Source organism: Vitis vinifera, chromosome 11 (genome assembly GCF_030704535.1).
Source record: "Vitis vinifera cultivar Pinot Noir 40024 chromosome 11, ASM3070453v1".
NCBI classification, from domain to species: Eukaryota; Viridiplantae; Streptophyta; class Magnoliopsida; order Vitales; family Vitaceae; genus Vitis; species Vitis vinifera.
Window position 1 is genome coordinate 874,289 of NC_081815.1, and position 18,654 is coordinate 892,942.

General features: G+C 33.5%; 3 protein-coding genes across 7 annotated transcripts; 1 reads left to right on the top strand and 2 right to left on the bottom strand.

The window, feature by feature from the left end:
* The first annotated feature begins 5,713 nt into the window (after positions 1–5,713).
* LOC100244107 (thiol protease aleurain-like) lies at positions 5,714–9,929 on the top strand. Of its 2 annotated transcripts, XM_002278588.5 has the most exons (8): positions 5,714–6,187; positions 6,303–6,424; positions 7,046–7,161; positions 7,711–7,784; positions 7,884–8,148; positions 8,876–9,007; positions 9,398–9,533; positions 9,660–9,929. In XM_002278588.5, the coding sequence occupies exons 1-8, from the start codon at positions 5,982–5,984 to the stop codon at positions 9,695–9,697; spliced, it is 1,089 nt and encodes a 362-aa protein (XP_002278624.1). In that variant the 5' UTR covers positions 5,714–5,981; the 3' UTR covers positions 9,698–9,929. The 2 variants fall into 2 exon arrangements, with proteins under 2 accessions (XP_002278624.1, XP_003633102.1); XM_003633054.4 differs by lacking the exon at positions 8,876–9,007 and having other exon boundaries at positions 5,889–6,187.
* Positions 9,930–10,517: 588 nt separating this feature from the next.
* LOC100252561 (pentatricopeptide repeat-containing protein At2g06000) lies at positions 10,518–14,405 on the bottom strand. Of its 4 annotated transcripts, none has more exons than XM_019223068.2 (3): positions 12,399–14,405; positions 11,474–11,575; positions 10,518–10,973 (listed from the first exon to the last, which is right to left on the bottom strand). In XM_019223068.2, the coding sequence occupies exon 1, from the start codon at positions 14,232–14,234 to the stop codon at positions 12,519–12,521; it is 1,716 nt and encodes a 571-aa protein (XP_019078613.1). In that variant the 5' UTR covers positions 14,235–14,405; the 3' UTR covers positions 10,518–10,973; positions 11,474–11,575; positions 12,399–12,518. The 4 variants fall into 4 exon arrangements, with proteins under 4 accessions (XP_019078613.1, XP_059596561.1, XP_010656116.1 ...); XM_059740578.1 differs by having other exon boundaries at positions 10,518–11,161; XM_010657814.3 differs by lacking the exon at positions 11,474–11,575.
* A 1,506-nt stretch (positions 14,406–15,911) lies between these two features.
* Positions 15,912–16,910, bottom strand: LOC100247454 (glucan endo-1,3-beta-glucosidase-like). The gene is made up of 2 exons (XM_059740837.1): positions 16,588–16,910; positions 15,912–16,497 (listed from the first exon to the last, which is right to left on the bottom strand). Exons 1-2 carry the CDS (start codon positions 16,908–16,910, stop codon positions 15,912–15,914), a joined length of 909 nt encoding a protein of 302 aa, XP_059596820.1.
* Positions 16,911–18,654: the final 1,744 nt, after the last annotated feature.

Sequence of the window (18,654 nt, forward strand, 5' to 3'; positions counted from 1 at the left end):
CAATGGCCGAACGTATTAAAAATGATTAATTAATCGTAAATATAAAAGTATTGCTAGGGTTTATCCATTGATTTTTTACCAATCACACATGGGTTTGACAACGTAATCCTCATTCTCCAAAGGTCAAAAAAATTAGGAGCAAATTTGAACAGATCACAACCAACCTCACCTTCCCTATGGAAATTTACCAAACATTCAAAGAATCAAAGTTTTTGAAAAAAAAAAGGTTTTCTTAGCTTGGTTGACTCTACTTCTTGATCAACAAATGGGGATAACATGGAAGAAAAGTCTTGTGCAAGTGTGAAAGACAGCTCAATTCCATGTCAACATTACCAGATACTTCTAATGTTAAACTTGGTGTCTTCAACTACTTGATTGGAAGATCTGCATGTGGTTCATATACTCAGTGGTATTTTCAACTCTCTTAATAAGTCTCTTGGGCTGAAAAAATCTAAAAATGTAGGCATGGATGCAAGGAACATAGTATGTTGAATCAGCCCATTAATTCGCTGTGTATGGGTCATTGGTCAATTTTCCTTTACGCGTACTAGCTCCTTCTATAGATGGGTCTTATCTACACGTACAAGCGTATTTCAAGTCATGCATGGAGTCACGTGAGACCCACGTCATATCCAACACCCTTTTCATCAACTACACCATATGTGGAATATATACCATCATTTTGAATGTGTTTATCCAAATAATGTTTCCTTTGAGTAGTATATATGTAAAACCAAGAATATCTTAGTAGTAGCAGCTTACGGAAATTATAGAGATATCAATGGTTAGATTTTATGAAAATGAGGATGAAAATTTGGAGAAAAAAAAAAAGGATAAAATAAAAATTAATCAGAACTTATAAAAATGTTAAAAAAAATTCAAGAAATGATAAAATAACAATAATATGTATATTTAGGTTGTTTTATTAAAAAAAAAAAAAATAACAATATATGCATGTATGATCAAATTCGTGAGATTGGATAATAATTTGCAGAATTTAAAAAATACATTTAATACTTAATTTTAATGTATTTAAGGATATAAAAGAAATGATGATAATATATACATTTATATATTTTTTTGTATTTAATTACAATATAAAAAATACAAAGAAAATTTTGTTACTATTCATGTTGAAGATTTTATTTTAATTTTAAGAAGCGTTCGATCGGTCATTCAATTGGAAAAGTTACCAGTTTACGGTTCACTGGTCAGATCGATAGTCGAACTGTGTCGAACCGGTGATGTTATAAATATATATTTTTTATATGTTATTAAAATTAAAAATTTTAATAAATAAAAATAATAAATTATATCTAAATTTGAATAATATTTACTAAGGTGGTGTTTGTTTTTTTGGCTTTTTGCTGAAAATCATTTAGTTTTAAAATTTAGGTTGTTTGTTTTTTTACTTTTTCATGACTTATTATAAACTTTTTACTAAATAGAAAAAGCCAAAATATGTGACTTTTTCTAAATAGAAAAAATAACACAATAGTTTTTTTTACTTTTTAATACTTAATAGAAATAAAATACTACAAAAACAAACAACCTAATATTTAATACTATTAAGTATTAAGGTTCTATTTAGAATTAAGTAAAAAAACAAACACCACCTAAGTTTTTTTATAAAGTTTTTTATCTGTAAATATTAATAATCCAATATTTTCAATAAATTTAAATTTTAATATACAATAAATAAAATAAAAATGAAAATTTTAAATATTAAACCTATCATTATAATTATAATCAACAAAAAATTAAGAAATTAAATATTAAGATATTAAATATAAAACATAAAATTAAATTTTAAAAAACAAAAATGGAAGGAAGGCAAGGCGCAGGCACTATGTTTTGACTTTTAGGATAGGATAGGAGAGGAGCGGGGTGGGAGAAGGGGGGGGGTTTTCCAACGCACGGGTAGGAGCGATGGCGGGGGTTGGTTTCCAGCGCCTTGCGCCAGTGGGGGGTGGTTTCCAGAGCCTTTGGGAGGGCGTGGTTTCCAGTGTCGGGAGGTGGGGAGCAAGGCATTCCAGCGCGCGTTGGGGAAGGGGGCGGCGGGGGTGGTTTCCAATGCCTTTGGGGGGCGATTTCCAGCGCCAGGGGCAGGACGACACTCCAGACAACAATGGGAACAGCCACATGGATATTGGAAGGAAAAGAAAAAAAAAAAAAAACCGAACGATTCGTCCTGTTCATCAATCGGACCTCTGGTTTGATCACTTTCCGATCTAATTATCCAGACCTGACCGAGATCAGACCTAATTTAAAACCATGACAAAAACCTAGTAAAATCACAAAAAGTCAACTATTTTCCATGGGTTGACTTTTCTCTTCCTTTTCCAAATTTGTGGATCTCTAAATCCCAATATTTTCTTGGTGAAATTTTAATCCATTGCAAATATTAGGTTTTCTTATTAATGTTAGTTTTAGAATTGAAAATTTTAAGTTCTCATTGCAATTTTCTTCGAAGTTAATTTAAATTTGTCCTTAAAAAAAAAAAGTTCACATTACCTTTATATTATCTATTTTGGTCCATTAACCATAATGACTTTAAAATTGGTCTTGCCAAATTCCCAAGGGGGTGTGTGGAATATGACAATCACCGATATATTACAACCATTCAAAACTTCATATGAATAAATAGTCTATTATCAACATCGCATTCATACACCCTCCTCATGATCCATAGGTTCATAGATGGATAAATTCTACATGTTTACTTGCAATATGGTAAGTTCTGATAAAGATATTGCTTACTTTAAATTTATCAATCTTAAATCCACTTACACATTAGTCTTTTTTTAGTGTTGAAAACTTTCTCCCTCTAGTGATACGAATTTATATTGGAATACTATTCTACATAGACATTATTCATTTTAGCTCACCAACCATTTTTTTTTCTAGGTGACATAGACTATCATATTCAACCTCCCATATAAAAATAACTTCCTCAAAACATGAAGTTAATAGGTAATGTTTCACATACATTCTAACTTGGGGATTGACTTTTAGTATCATTGTGATAATCCATATTAATATTGTCGGTTTCGAGTTCCTTTGTATCTAAATCAAATAATATTTATATAAAGCCATTACAATAGTAGTAGATTTGATTTTTAACCAAAAATGTCATATGCCATGACAAGGATATTGCCTCTATACGGGATATTGAATGCGATATCAAGTGCCACTCTATAAGATATATAGAGGCATTTTAATGGAACAATTAGGTTTAGTAGGTCTAGGCCCATGGGAATGATATTAATTTGGGGTTTTGGATTGGATGAACTTGAGTTGGGTTGAGTTTTAAAAGCAACAAACTAGGCCCATGGGCTCCATAAGCCTGGTGTGACCATATGATTGGGCCCAATCAGATTGGAATCTTGGCCATCACACTCATTGGCCCCACACCAGATCCCAAAACCCTCATCTTTATTAAAATGTGACAAGGACCCATTTGACATTAATGTCATTCATAGCCCTACATCATTGCAAATGAGGCCTGAACATTGACACACATTAGAATAGAACACCACAAAAATCAAATGGCTGTAGGCCATTCAACCAAATCTAATTCTGCAAGGAAAACTAAGTATGGGGTCATTACATTGCTTGGTATGTAATAAGGAGTGGGAATAGACGTCTCATTCATTTTCTCTTTTATTCTTATATTTGGATAAATGTTAAAAAGATAGAAATAAAATAAAAAATTATTCGGATTTGAATTCATCAAAAGCATGTGGTATTTTGATTCATTAAACTCATTTAATAATATAAAATAACCTAAATTTACTATTTTACCATTTTATCTCATTCTTCAAGTTCGATGCTTATCTTCTTTACAAAACTAGAGACTCATTCATCATCCACTTTTATGCAATAAGTGATTTTCCCAATCAATCAAACCTTCTACGATATTTAGAAAAAAAATTTCAATTTCTAATTTCTAGGGTTTTTAATGAAATTTGAATTCTTTTATTTCCTCTTTTGGAAATAGGAAAAATATTTGCTAGCTTTAAGAATTTAAATATTACAAAAAAAACTCTCAAATTTTATTTTTTTAAAATAAAAATAAAATAAAAAATTAAAATTATATAGAAGGATATCATTGTAAATTTTTTTTTTTCATTTCTTTTCCTATTATTATCAAACATTGGAATGGAAACAAATAATCATTTCAATCTTGCATTCCTAAGTTCATCCAAATATTAGAAATGGAATCATCAAATTATTTTCCATGTACTAGATGTAAAAGTTTTTGTATGTTATCTATCCGGTCAATTTAGATTTTTCCTCCCTTAGAATTTGACCACCCCCCCCCCCCCCCCCCCCCAATAAAGAAAATGAAAAAAAAAATGATAACCAATCAAACTAATCCACTTGGACTCTTAACCAATCAAACTAATCCACTTGGACTCTCACTTTTTTATTTGAATTTTTTTATATTTATATTTAATTATTTAATTATTTGAATTTACAATTCAAATTTGAAGTTGGATCAATACCTAACCGATACCTATTCAATACTTTTAATATTTTCCATGTACTAGATGTGAAAGTTTTTGTATGTTATCTATCCGGTCAATCTAGATTTTTCCTCCCTTAGAATTTGACATGATATTAACCAACCACACACCAAGTCCTACAACAATCCAAAATCATTTTGTTTTACATCAAGATATTAGCCACACACTTTTGAAATACAAAATCATTTTGCTTTCTACCATGGAAAAAGGTTGGCCAATAATTATCAAGAAAGTGCAATACAAATAAACACCCTTTTGTCACCCCTTCCATCATATGGTTTGTCCTTTACCTAATAATAACAATAATGGGGGCAGAACTAGTATGACTGTCCTCTTCCAAATCACATAGGGACAGAATCATATAATAGTTAGGAACACATGGCTGTTGAAGAGCCCCACCCCTTTTTATCATCAAATGTGTCCACTCAATTTATATATCATCATATCTTTTTCTTGTATTTCTAGAAATAATTATTCATTGGCTCAACTTTTGCAAGTCTTTTTCTTTTGGGGTTATGGGTCTAGTCTCTTTTGTTATTGAGAGTATCTTATATTCATTATTATTCATTGAAAAGAAAAAAAAAAAAAACCTTCTCAATAGAGGCGGATCCAAACAAGACCCGATATGCCTAATTTATACTTCTTACAAGGGAAATCGAACTCTTCTAGTAATTGGATTAAAGTATATGTCTATTGTAGTTCGCAAATTTTACATATCCTTTAAAAGTTGCCATTTCAACAAAAAAAAGAAGAAGAAGAATTGTCAAGCTTTATTTTATCCTATTTTTATTTTTTGTTTGGAGATTGAATGCAAATAAGAAAAATTGATATGAATTTATTTGAAATTCTTATCAAATTTAACTCAAAAATTAAATGATTAGAAAATAAATTATTTTATATGACAAGGAGAGTAAGGGATAACAATATTCTTAAAATGTATCTATCATATAAGTAAAATAGTCTAAAAAGAAAAAATAATGAAAGATTTTAATGACTTACTTTATTGATTTATTTATTAATATTTTTGTTTTATTTTTGTCACCTTTTAAGAAATTTGTTTATAATGACTTTTTTTTTATTGAATAATTCCCACCAAAATCAAAAATCAAATAAGCAATTTCCCTTTTTTTTATTAATATCTTGGTATAATAAAAGGCTGTATTTTGTTTTTAACAAAAAAAAAAAGTTTTATTGCTTTTTTTTTCCTTCTAAAAAACAAGAGAGTGAGGTGTACCTGTACCGGCACCAACCGTTATAACAGTCCAGTGCCGTGGTCGTTACAAACTGAGAATTCCACGTCATCAGCTACGTAAGCAAGAAACAATGGCATAGGCCCACTAGCAGCCAATAAAAGAAAGGTAACGCTGTCGATTCGATAGTTCACGAACCAATCTCCTCCTTTAAAGCCCAATCCAATCCCCCGACGGCCCAAAAGCTCCGGAAGTAAGAAAAATGGCTCGGCTCTCCGTCGTCGCCGCCGTCCTGATCCTGCTCTGCGCCGTCGCTTCCGGGGAGGCTGACCATCATTTCCGATCAAGCTTCGATGAAGAGAACCCAATTAGACTGGTATCGGACAGCATACGCGACTTGGAATCGTCCGTCCTCCGGCTGATCGGGGACACGCGTCACGCTCACTCCTTCGCGAGCTTCGCTCACAGGTTGGTTTTCTCTGTTCTCGGCGGCCGATCCTTGTGAATCGGACTTTTGTAGATAGGATCTCTCAGTTTTGGTTTTTTAGTTCAACTGACAAAGTGGTCGGGGGTGCACTTTCAGGTATGGGAAGAGTTACAAGACGGTGGACGAGATTAAGCTGAGATTCGAGATTTTCTCGGAGAATTTGAAACTCATCAGATCCACCAACAGAAAGGGCTTGCCTTATACTCTAGCTGTTAATCGTAAGTTTCTTCCTTTTCTTTTTTTTCTTAAGCTGGATTCAGCCGTCCGATCGGACGGTTCCGCTGACCTCCGGGCGGTGGGTAGATGCGATTGTAGAGAATATTGTATATTGTTGACCTTTTAGAGCGGTTGGGTTATATCCAATCATAGCCTGACATGTTAGCAAAATTCCTAGGGGAATTCGCTTTCGATGGTTACTTTTGTAGATCAATTTGATGTTTGGTTAGTGGAATTTAATGTTTGCTTTGTGGGAAAAAGAAAAGTCGATGAAAAATTCTGACAGGTGTTGGTTGTTGTTTTGGTGTCCAAAACACTGTCTTTGGCTCTATTATCAATTGACTGTACTGTTTCCTGGAATTCAAAATAATGCAAAACATGAGATGCGAGTAGCATATTCCATAGCAAAAAGTAGCTTTGTACGATTCCAAATGGACTGGTTGAATAAGTTCACTCAATCATGTGGATTTTGTTCAGAAGAATTTTTTACTTTTGAATCAAACAGAAAGTAGTGTATGTAGGAAGATGAAATGAATACCCTGAGGTTGAGAGAGTAGCCCACCATCAATTTACTTTTCTGCAAAGAAGTAACCCAATTCTTCTGGTAATTGTTTGATACACAGAGTTCGCTGATTGGACCTGGGAAGAGTTCCGCAGACACAGGTTGGGAGCTGCTCAGAACTGCTCTGCCACCTTGAAGGGCAATCACAAGCTAACTGACGTTATCCTTCCTGAGACGGTAATAGTAGTGAGAAATTAATTAGTGTTTAGCATTTGATTTTTGAGTTTTAGCGAAAAATTCTGTTCGGATGTTCTAGTTCATGCAATCAAATGATTGATCAACATACTCTAGTTTGAGGTGAAAGACCATTTTAATATTATAATTTTCTGAAGTTACAAACCCTCAAGGGCAAGCATAATAGTACCTTGAATGTATAGAACATCTATCCCTATCTGTGATAGGTTTTAACTTCTGAATTTAACCATTGAAGATTTGTGATTCAATTTTATGTTTGGGAACGGTGTTAAATGTAAAGGATAATTATCATATTTTTGAAAATTTTAATTAAATAAATAATTTTCCCATGTCGATTTTAGTATTCCTTATTCTTCAGAAGACAGATAAATTATGGTGATATTCAAATACTCTTAAAAGTTGCATTTGACGTTTGAATCCTGTTTTTAGTATTTGAGAAGGTCTCATAAACAGGGCTTATATCTTCTGTTTAGCTGATAAATTTTTTATGAGTACAATCTCATAATAGTGTTTCTGTGTTGACATCTGCAGAAAGATTGGAGAGAAGATGGCATAGTCAGCCCAATCAAAGATCAAGGTCACTGTGGATCTTGCTGGACTTTCAGGTGGGCTTGAGTTAAGATTAGAATATGCAATTTACTGAGATAAGGCACTAAACCATTACTCTGATCATGATCTAAATCTTGAATGCTTGTCTACTGCAGCACCACTGGAGCTCTAGAGGCAGCTTACGCTCAGGCATTTGGGAAGGGGATCTCTCTGTCTGAGCAGCAGCTTGTGGACTGTGCCGGAGCTTTCAATAACTTTGGATGCCACGGGGGATTGCCATCCCAAGCTTTTGAGTACATCAAATACAATGGTGGCCTTGATACTGAGGAAGCATATCCTTACACTGGACTAGATGGCACCTGCAAATTTTCTTCAGAAAATATTGGTGTTCAAGTTCTCGACTCTGTGAATATTACCCTGGTAAGTTTCATGAACAATTTTCTTCTACTTCTCTTATTGCATGTACTTGATACAATAAAATAAGAGAAATACTCCTGTCTATGTAGAGCTAGCAGAACTGGATCCTGATTTTCCAACATATCCGAATTTCCCAGTTTTTTTCAGGGTTGGATTTGCCACTGTCACCTTAATATTGATCCAATCTACTTGATCAAATTTAACCTGAAACCCAAACCATTGCTTACTCCCAATGCTTCCATCTTCTTTGTACTGTTCATTCCTAACTCAGGTGGTGTTTGTTTTTTAGCTGAATAGAAAAAGCCAAAATATTTGACTTTTTCTATTCAGCTAAAAGTACCTTATTGATGTTAACCAACATCACTAAAATGAACTTATTATCAATAAATTTAGTTAAATTATATTGATCGATGTAAATGAATTACTTTTAGTTGAATAGAAAAAGTCAAATATTTTGGCTTTTTCTATTCAGTCAAAAAACAAACACCACCTCAGTCTAATATAAAACAAGTAGTTTTGCTGATCAAATTTCATCAATTTCATTTTTTGCATTTAGTAACTAGATCATCTCAACTTCCCACTCCACCCCAATATTGGAATAGGGTGCAGTCTCATTTACATTTACACTAGAAACACAACAGCACTTAACTAATAGGCCCATTATGCAGGAGTTAAAAGTTTTCTTCAGATGCTCTACCCTTCTGTCTTCTAATTTAAAAGATGAATGCAGGGTGCTGAAGATGAGTTAAAGCATGCAGTTGCATTTGTTCGTCCAGTGAGTGTGGCATTTGAGGTGGTCCATGATTTCCGATTTTACAAGAAAGGAGTTTACACAAGTGGAACTTGTGGCAGCACTCCCATGGTGAGTTTTTCTCATTGGAAATATGATATTTTCTATACCCTATCGGGTGAACATCCCCAAAACATTGTGTTTATCAAATAGGAAAAGTTTGGTAGATTTTAATTGAGATTCATGAAGCATTCATTTCTAAAGCAAGAACAATACTAAGAGCCTTATATAGATTTCTAGAAAGTAAGTAATTCAAAGTAGTTGTAGGTTTGAGCGGCATCTCATGGTCACCTCATTTTTTCAATCTGTTTGTTTTGTGTTGTATCAAAATGTATGCACATGAAGACGTATCACCCAATCATGGGTACTTATACATGTTCTTTGACATCAGACCCTCTGTGCCCTATAGAGAGAGATGATGTGGTATCGTTCTTTCAGACATTAATGGATTTTATTTGGCAGGATGTGAACCATGCTGTTCTTGCAGTCGGGTATGGAGTTGAAGATGGTGTAGCATACTGGCTCATCAAGAACTCATGGGGAGAAAACTGGGGCGACAATGGCTACTTCAAAATGGAGTTGGGCAAGAATATGTGTGGTAAGTTTCCACGCGTAGACTAGACTGTTTAATGCTTTCAAATGATTGCTTCTTAGCATCCTTGAAGGTTAATTAAGCCATCCATAAAGTTAGAACCTGAAACTGAAACTGATGATTTTGTTGCAGGTGTGGCAACTTGCTCATCATATCCCGTTGTTGCTTAAGCTGGTGGGCTCTTTCGAGGTTGTAGATTTGAATTGTTATTGTTCATATCTGAGGTGAGGAGGGGAAGGGTCAGTACACTGATGAAGATGCAAGCTTTTATGTACAAAATAAAACCAAAGCATTTGCCCTCTATAAATGGTGGCTATGATGTACTCAACAAACACCCTTGTAATTTTCTATCTATGGTGGTGTGTTAGTTATCAATACATTTCCTTTGGTATTTAGTATTTACTCCATGCTCTCCTTCCCTTCGCACTAAAAACCCATGCTGTGCATTGTTGAAATTGGCTTATAAATGTCAATCTTTAATTATACAGTTAAAAAAATGTCATATGGCCCTAACAGTTACTCCCATCCACGGATGTCCGCAAAAGAACCTGGTACATTTGTTTCTTGTTATCACCTCAGTTAGCAGGACTTTATTACCATCATAAAGATCAAGTCGTGGCCTATGAAGCAACAGCTGTCTTATTTTGTCGGGACTGACTATAATACAAAGTGTACTTTTCAGTAGGATTTAGCACCCATTAGGTGATGGTGATGTTATTAAGCATATATTTTCAAGTTCCATTATTTACACCCAACACCTTGGTTCCAGTCGCCTAAACCTTACCATACACATTCAACTTAACCTTCTGTTAAATAGATACTACTGTCCTATCTTAGCATTTTTCTTACCATACACATTCAACTTAATCTTTTGTTCAATATATACTACTATTGAAACACTAGTTTGGAGCTTCTGGGTCAAGCAAGCAAATTTAAACCTAAAACCTGTATCATAGCCTCCTTAAGCAACCTTTATTTTCACCTGTATCATAGCCCACAAAAGGAACCTGTTTTTTCTTTTTATTTTCCCTCTTCTTTCCAAAATTACAAATGATTCTCAGCATTTATAGGAAAGAGGTATCAGCATGAATTACATGTTGAATGGGGTGAATGAAGCAAAGAAGCTGTATCGCTTTATTGATCCATGTATGTGACTTCAATTTTGAAAATCCAAGTTACATGGAACATCGCCCTGTCTGCATAATGACCTCTAGCCATCATCTGAGTTTCTTTCCTACAATCAAACCAGAAAACAGCTTTCCCTTGAGTTTTTTCCATGGCCTCCAGACCTGTGAACTCGAGCATTTATGATGTTCCCATGACAAGATCAGATCAGATCAGACAAACATGCCTTCAATCTTGGATCATACCCTAAACCAGGGATGGTGGGCAAGGACTGAATACCGTTCAGGGGGGCTCCAATATCTGGAATGCATTAGCTCCAACCTGCAAATCCAAATGAAGGGAACAAAGCCATTAAAATGCAGAATTGAAAAGGAAACAGTACGATTCTAATTCAACCTTATAGGTAAGGGAGTTAAAAGTGGGATGTCATCTACAGATATGGTCATGTTCTTTGATGCTCCAACATGCACCCATCTAAGCCTGATCAGTACCTTCAGTCATAATTTTTTCTGCACAAGTTCAAATAATAAAATGGGGATGGGCCTTGGTTTCAGTTCAATATTTTAATACAAAATTAAGAAAGTTGAGGTAAATGCATAGATTTTCTTAAGTTTTGGCATGTTTTTATTTTTGTTTTCTTTCCCCTTTCCTTGCTTCCCAGACCCATCCAGGTTGATTTATTACATCCCTGAACCTGAACACAGTGAAACACATATCTGATGCTTCCCATGGGTGCGCTGCTTTTATACAGTACTTGTCCTGAACATGATTTCTTGTTATAATTTATACAGAGTTAAATGTAACTTTTACGTGCATTTTACCAGCAGTATATTGTAGAGAGATTGACCCTCATTGCAAGTGGCAAGTGGCATACTGGCAAGACCGGGAAAGTGATTTGTCAGTCCATCAACAGTGGACATAAACTGTTTACATAGAAACAAATCAATGAACCAAAATCACAAACGGAAACCTATAGATTTAGAGAGCAAACAGTGCCAGTTTGTGAATTTTGGCAACTAGACAATCTGTATATGGGGCAGTGAATCGGGTAATATGTCATCACAAAGCAAGCACTCATTCTAGATGCTTTAAAGATATATAATTGTTTTTTCATCTCCCCCATTACAATTTGAATGTAATCAGATCCTAATGTTGGTTCCAGAACAGTACTACGGAAAGAGCAAAATAACTTTCTCATGGTTGGTTTTATTACAGAAGATATAGAAAGAAAATCAAATATAATTAAAATAGTTAAAAAGTTGTGCATTTTCAAATTATTTAATCCCAATATAGAAGAGATAAAATAAATTAAATGAGTTCGAAGTAGCATATAAAAATGATTTATTGACTTCAAATCTGTTTTTTATTTCTCTTCATTTTTTTCTTTTCTTCTACTTTTCCTCTCTATTTTCTTTTCCTTGCATTTTCCCTCTAATTTTCATGTAACCAAACATAGCCTTAAAGAAGGTGTATGTATTTTCAATATAATGTCCCAAAATACATACGCATCATAATAGAAATTGCCAACATGCGCAAGATGAGCACAGTGCATTCAACAATTGATTAGATACAAATAAATGACTAATTAAGAAATAGAATTACTTAAAAATTTCAGAAGAAATTAAAGGTTAATACTAGGTAACTTGCAGCAGAAAGAAACATGAATACAAGGTCAAGAAAATCAGCATTAATTTGGAAGAATGTTAAATTCAAAAGCTAGTGTAGATTAATGGGCAAAGTACTTACCGGTTACTAACTGATTTCCACCATGGCTGAATATGTTTTATTTCATATTTGCACATGACGGAGAAGGACCTCTTGCACCAGGTCCATGACACTACATGTCCTTCCTTAGCAGCTCATTTGTTAAACAGCCACTGGAATATCTGTGTTTGTCCTTAATGGAACATTCCTTTTCAAAGACTTCAAACCCAAGTTGAAATCCTCTGATGCTATTTGCATAATCCTATAGGCTTCATTAGGCATTCCAGCCTTCAAAAGACAAGATATTAAAGACGTCATTGTAATGGAATCCGGAGCACAACCAGTCCCCAACATCCGATTAAAAATGCTGATTGCTTCTGACAATCTCCCTTTCATACAATGCCCAATAATTAGAATAGTATATGTTATTTTATCAGGTTTACATCTCTTCTCCTCCATCTCTGCCAGAATCACATTCGCCTCATCTACATTCCCAGCCTTGCAAAACCCATCAATCACAGGGTTGTACATAAATGGTTGAGCAACAATATGCCTCCACTTCAAGTCCCTCAAGAAGCCACGAGCCTCATGCAATCTGTTCTCCTTGCACAGGGCATTGGTAAGAATAGCAAAAGTATACTCATTTGGAGACAAATTTCTGGCATTCAGTTCATGCCAGAGCTTCAAACTCCGCTCCACTTTCCCTGTTCGACAATGACCATCAATCAGGGAAGTGAAAGTGATAATATCCGGAGGGCAACCAAGAAGAAGCATCTCCTCATACATATTCTCAGCTGAAACCATGTCTCCAACCTTGCCGAAACCATTGATAAGAATGTTAAAAGTAAATGCATTGGGCTTGATACCAGAGCTAATCATGTTATTAAAAAGAATAGAAGCTTTCTCCATCTTACCCAACTTGCAATAACCTGATATAATTGATGTATAGGTTACAACATCGGGTGACAAATCATTCTTCGATAACAATTCCTTCAATAAATCATGCCCTCTATCTACCTCATTAACCCTACAAAATCCATTTATAAGAGTATTATAGGTAATAACATCAGGAGAACAACCAAAACCTCTCATTTCATTGAATAACTCAAAAGCCTTATCAACCTTCCCAATTCTACACAAACCTCGAATTAAAATATTAAAACTGCAAGAATCGAAAGGACCATGTAAACCCATTTGCTCTCTAAAGAAGCAAACAGCCTCATCCACTTGATTCCCTCTAACTAACTGATTCAATAACTTATTATACACAACCAAACTGAACTCAACTCCATCAACCCATGTCCTGGCAATGTTGAACTTGCCCGCATCAGTTGCCGAGGACACCAAAAACCCTAAAACCGAAGCATCAGGTGAATGCCCATCAATGTTCATACAATCATAAACAGCTTTCGCAGATTCATGGAAACCCATTTCAGAAAGAGACCTCAATAGAAAACTATAAGTCCTGAAAGAATGACAGAGATTCAAATTCACCCTACTGAGCTGGAAAAACTTCAAGGCTAATTCTGGATTGTTCAGACCTCGAACAACCTCAAAAGCAATAGACGGGGTCAATGTCTTACTGAAATAATCCAAACAAGCATCAAGCGAGTGTGTACGGACGCATAGCGTGCATATAACCTTAACAATCCAATTCTCTGGGTTTTGAATTACCTCGGGTCGATTGCGAGAGATTCCGACGGCGTGCTCGTGGAACTGGGCTATGGCGATCTTGGAGGCCCGAACCCTCGAGGGACGAGTAATGAAGAGGAGGAGGGTCATCTGCAACGCCACGCCATCACAGGGCTGAGTCTGGTGGGCACAAAGAAGACATAAAGATATGTTATTTGCTCCGCGATTTTCAGATTGTTTCTTCATGGAAAGAGCAGTGGCGTGGACGAAGCTGATATAGAAAAACCCATATGCAGAGTGTGCCGAGGAGCGATCGAGATGAAGGGTTTCGTGGCGAGGGTCAGCATCAGCATCTATGAATGCGCTAGGGTTTTCCCACCCCTCTGTAAGGCTTCTCCGTTTGTTATACTTCTGGGCTCTGATTTTCTGGTTCTTGGGCTTCTGGCCCATTTAGATAATCACATTCAAATGGCCTCCTTCGGCACCTACAGGCCCGATTCCTCAATGTGGCCGGCCCAACTTGGTAGAATATAACAGAAAAATAAAGAATTAATTGTTAAAAATCAACGAAAAATAACCCATTTTTACATAAATACCACTTTTCATTTCAAGTATTTACATATAACTTTTATAAAAAAAAGATTATTTTTACAAGAAAAATTAAGGGTATTTTCGATAAAAGGAGGATAAAAAAAAGGGATGCAAGGTTAAATTTTTTAATTTGGATTTTTAATCAAATAACCCGAAAATAAAAAAGTAACACTTTTAAACTTTTACCTTTTAAGTCTTAAAGGAAATTAAAGATTGAAAAATATATATACATTTATTTTTTTTATTAAAATATAATTGCCTTCAAAAAATTAAGTTAAAAAGCAAACAATTTAAATTGCTTTAAGATTTAAGTATAAATAAATAAATAAATTTGTGCTTAATACACTTCTTAATAGTAATAAATTTTATATGAAAAGTAAAAATTCATATACAAAAGTGAAAATTAAATTCATGGTAGTAAAATTTTTTAAATATCTCAATTTTTTTAAACAATTTTAAAAAATCATACTTTTTTTAATACAAGCTTTTAAGAGTTTTTATATTTTATATAAAAATTAGAATTAATTGTTAAAAGACATGAAACAATCCCTAAAATTTATAAATCTAACATCTCTCGGTGCTTTTATTTGAAAAGTAATTTATTTTTGACATAAATGTCTTTTACAATTTCAAATATTTACACATAGGTTTTAAAAAAAATATTATTTTTTAAAGAAATAATGATGTCATTTTTGTCAAAAATAGGGCAAAAATTGAAGGAGAGTTAGATTTACAAATTTAGATTCAATAACCCTTTTAATCAAATAACCCTAACAATTGCTATTATTATTATTATTTTTATTTTTTTTTGTATTTTAAAAAAAAATAGAAAAAAATAATAGCCTTTACATAAAATATAATAACTCAAATTAAAAACTAAATTTAAAAATTTAAATATGAGGTAGTAACAAAAATTAATATATTAATTTCTTAAACCGTTTTTAAAAATCATTTTTATATGTAAGTTTGAAAGAATTTTTATATTTTATATAAGAGTTATTATAATTTTTTATTTTTAAAAGCATAAAAGAAAAGTGTGTCCAGAGGACACCTCAGTAGTTGAGGTTAAATTTGCAAATTTTCAAACATTCTCCATAATTTTCAATCTACTTTCATGTATTAGTCATCGGAAAAACAAAGTTGTATTGAATGAATATGTTGCTAAGGAAGAAACCTTGTCTTTTATGAAAACAAACTTCAATTAATTAGTTTATTTAATTTGTAGATTTTGCCTTACCGCAATATTTTATCCCGTAAATTGCTAATTTTGATTAGTGAAACAAATTCATATATAACATTACATAAATATTCTTAATTTTTTTTAAAAAAAATTTAGATTATCGGATTAAATACATGATAATTAGGATAGAAGAGTCCAAAATTTTGCTCCGTGGCAGTACCGGGCTTTAGATTCTCACTGAACATCGCAAAAATATATCCATCTATCTTAGCATGAGGCCTCTTTGGTGTCCCACTGGCGTTGAGATGTGCCAAGAAATTCCTGTTATAAGTCCCTGCAATCTCTAGGGTGGTAACGTTTCCTTTCCCAGCAGACGGCCAACTACTCTCAGTCACTACAACACCCACCGTACTCCCGCCCGCTTTCTCCATTGCCGAGTAAAAGGCATCCACCATCGCATCAAACAGGTTAGAATACCCCAGTGGCCCATCTTTAACCACCGTGCCATTGGCCCTAAACACTGCATAATCCAAGAGTACATTTGCTGGGTCTCCTACATATCCATAGTAAGGATACACATTGATCATTAGGGGTGAGCCCTGCGCTGATAAAACCCCCAGAATGGCCCTCATCACACCATCAACCTCCTTTGAAAACTGCCCTGCTGAAGGGGGGAGTAAGGTTCCCAATACGCTCAGTGGCACCGCAGTACCAACCTTGATACCACCTACATTTTTGCTACTTAGAATTGTTTGTATGCTCTTCATTGCTCCAGCAATTGTGCTTCCATCCCCTCCTGGTATCACCTCATTGCCGACGGCAATCTACAAGAAGTTCACATCATTCAGATATGGTGCCAGATTGGTGTCAAACCATTGCTGGGCAGCAGCTTGGCTTGATGCAATGTTGGGTATGTCTGTATTCGGAACGCCCAGTATGACTCCAATACCGGACCCTTTAAGAGCTTCAAGGGCTGAGGGATTAGGGTCAAAGAGCCTCATGCTTTGAATCCCATAATGTTTGTAGAGTGCCACCACCTCTTTTGGTGGTGGGAGGTTGTCTCCATGGAGGCCATAGCAAACACCTACATCTGCTGCTGCTCTACTGCAAATTATGCTGCACACAGCCAATGCAATCCATAAGGGAGCCATCTCTTTCAACTGTAATCAATACTTACAAAACCAATTTATCTGGATAAGAATGGATATCTATTTGGTGTTCAATACTTCAATCTTGTCTCCTAATAATTTTTTTCCATGAATATGAAAATATAATGGGAAAATACTGATTTATTTTACCATTTTGTCGATATTTTCATTTGTGATATTGGAAATAGTTTTAAAGTGCATCCACTAGATTTGGAAACTATTGTGAAAAGGAAAAAAAATAGTATAAAAAATGTAAGGAAAAAATATTAAAGAAAGTAAGAGAATATATATATTCCATTTTCCTTAGAAAAATTTGAGGAAAGTTTGAAAAAAAAAAAAGTATTATCCAAGATTTTAATTTTCTTTCCTTTTATTTTCTCTTAAATAAAAAAAAAAAGAGAGAAAAGAAAAAAAAAACTTTTTATCTTATTTTTTTTGCTTAAAATTTTCAGGAGCTAAAGGTATGATATTTTATTACAATGGATATTGAGAGACCTAATCACATGTGATATAAAAATTAATGCAACTTGATAAATATAGATATTAATTTGCTTGTGTGAATTTTATATTTTAATAAAATTAAAATGTTCAAAGCAATGTTGGAAATGTCATGTCACATAACAATAGTGCCGGTGGCTCAAGCAATAGTTGCAATTATCCATGTCAGTCAAGTTGGTGTCAGAATTTTACCAGCTGAAAGAGATTTTGTCTTAAACTACTTAAGAGTAATAAATATGTAGTCCAAAGGATTAACCCAAAGTTATTTTTCCCAATCATTCAATTATAATAAATATATTATCAATCTCATTCACCGGAGTATTCAATCACATGATAAGGACAAGATTTAATGTGTAAAAAGTCACGATAAGTGACTCAAATGTTGGATAATCCACTAAATATGAAAAAATTATATATTATTTTATTTGATTAAATGTATTTATTTTCTAGGATCGATTTATAGTACTGTCAATAGTTATACTTCTTTTTCACATTCTTGTGCAGTAGTGTCTCATAACATGGGCTATCTAATAGACCCCTCGAAGCCATTATCCAAGTTTATGCAATGCAAGTAATCAAAAAATTCATTTAAGAAAGATTTTTAAAGGCTTGAGAGATAAGCATACAAGCATTAAGTATGACTACACTCTTATAGGATTTTAGAGTCTAACTCGAGAAAACATTTGTCTAGTTCATCTAAAAAGAAATATTTGTGTTAAATGAATAAGAGAATCCCACGATGGAAAGAACCTAGGTAGTGTTTGTTTTTTTACTTAATTATAAATAGAATTTTAATGTTTAATAATGTTAAATACTATGTTGTTTGTTTTTGTAATATTTTATTTATATTAAGTATTAAAAAATAAAAAAAAATCAATATATTATTTTTTTTATTTAGAAAAAAATACATGTTTTGCATTTTTCTATTTAATAAAAAGTTTATAATAAATCATAAAAAAGTAAAAAAACAAATAACTTAAATTCTGAAAATAAATTACTTTCAATAAAAAATTAAAAAAAACAAACACCACCTTAGTATATATAATTCATGTGTAGGTATCATTGTTTTTTATTCAAAAGATTTTCATGACTTTAAAAATTGTATACATGATTAAGAGAAGTTTACATATATATATATATATATATTATTAGAAATTTTTTTCCTATCCAATATAAGATACCACGAGACCATCATATTTCTATATGAGATGATTATGATATATCACATCAAGTAGGGAAAAAAAAATCC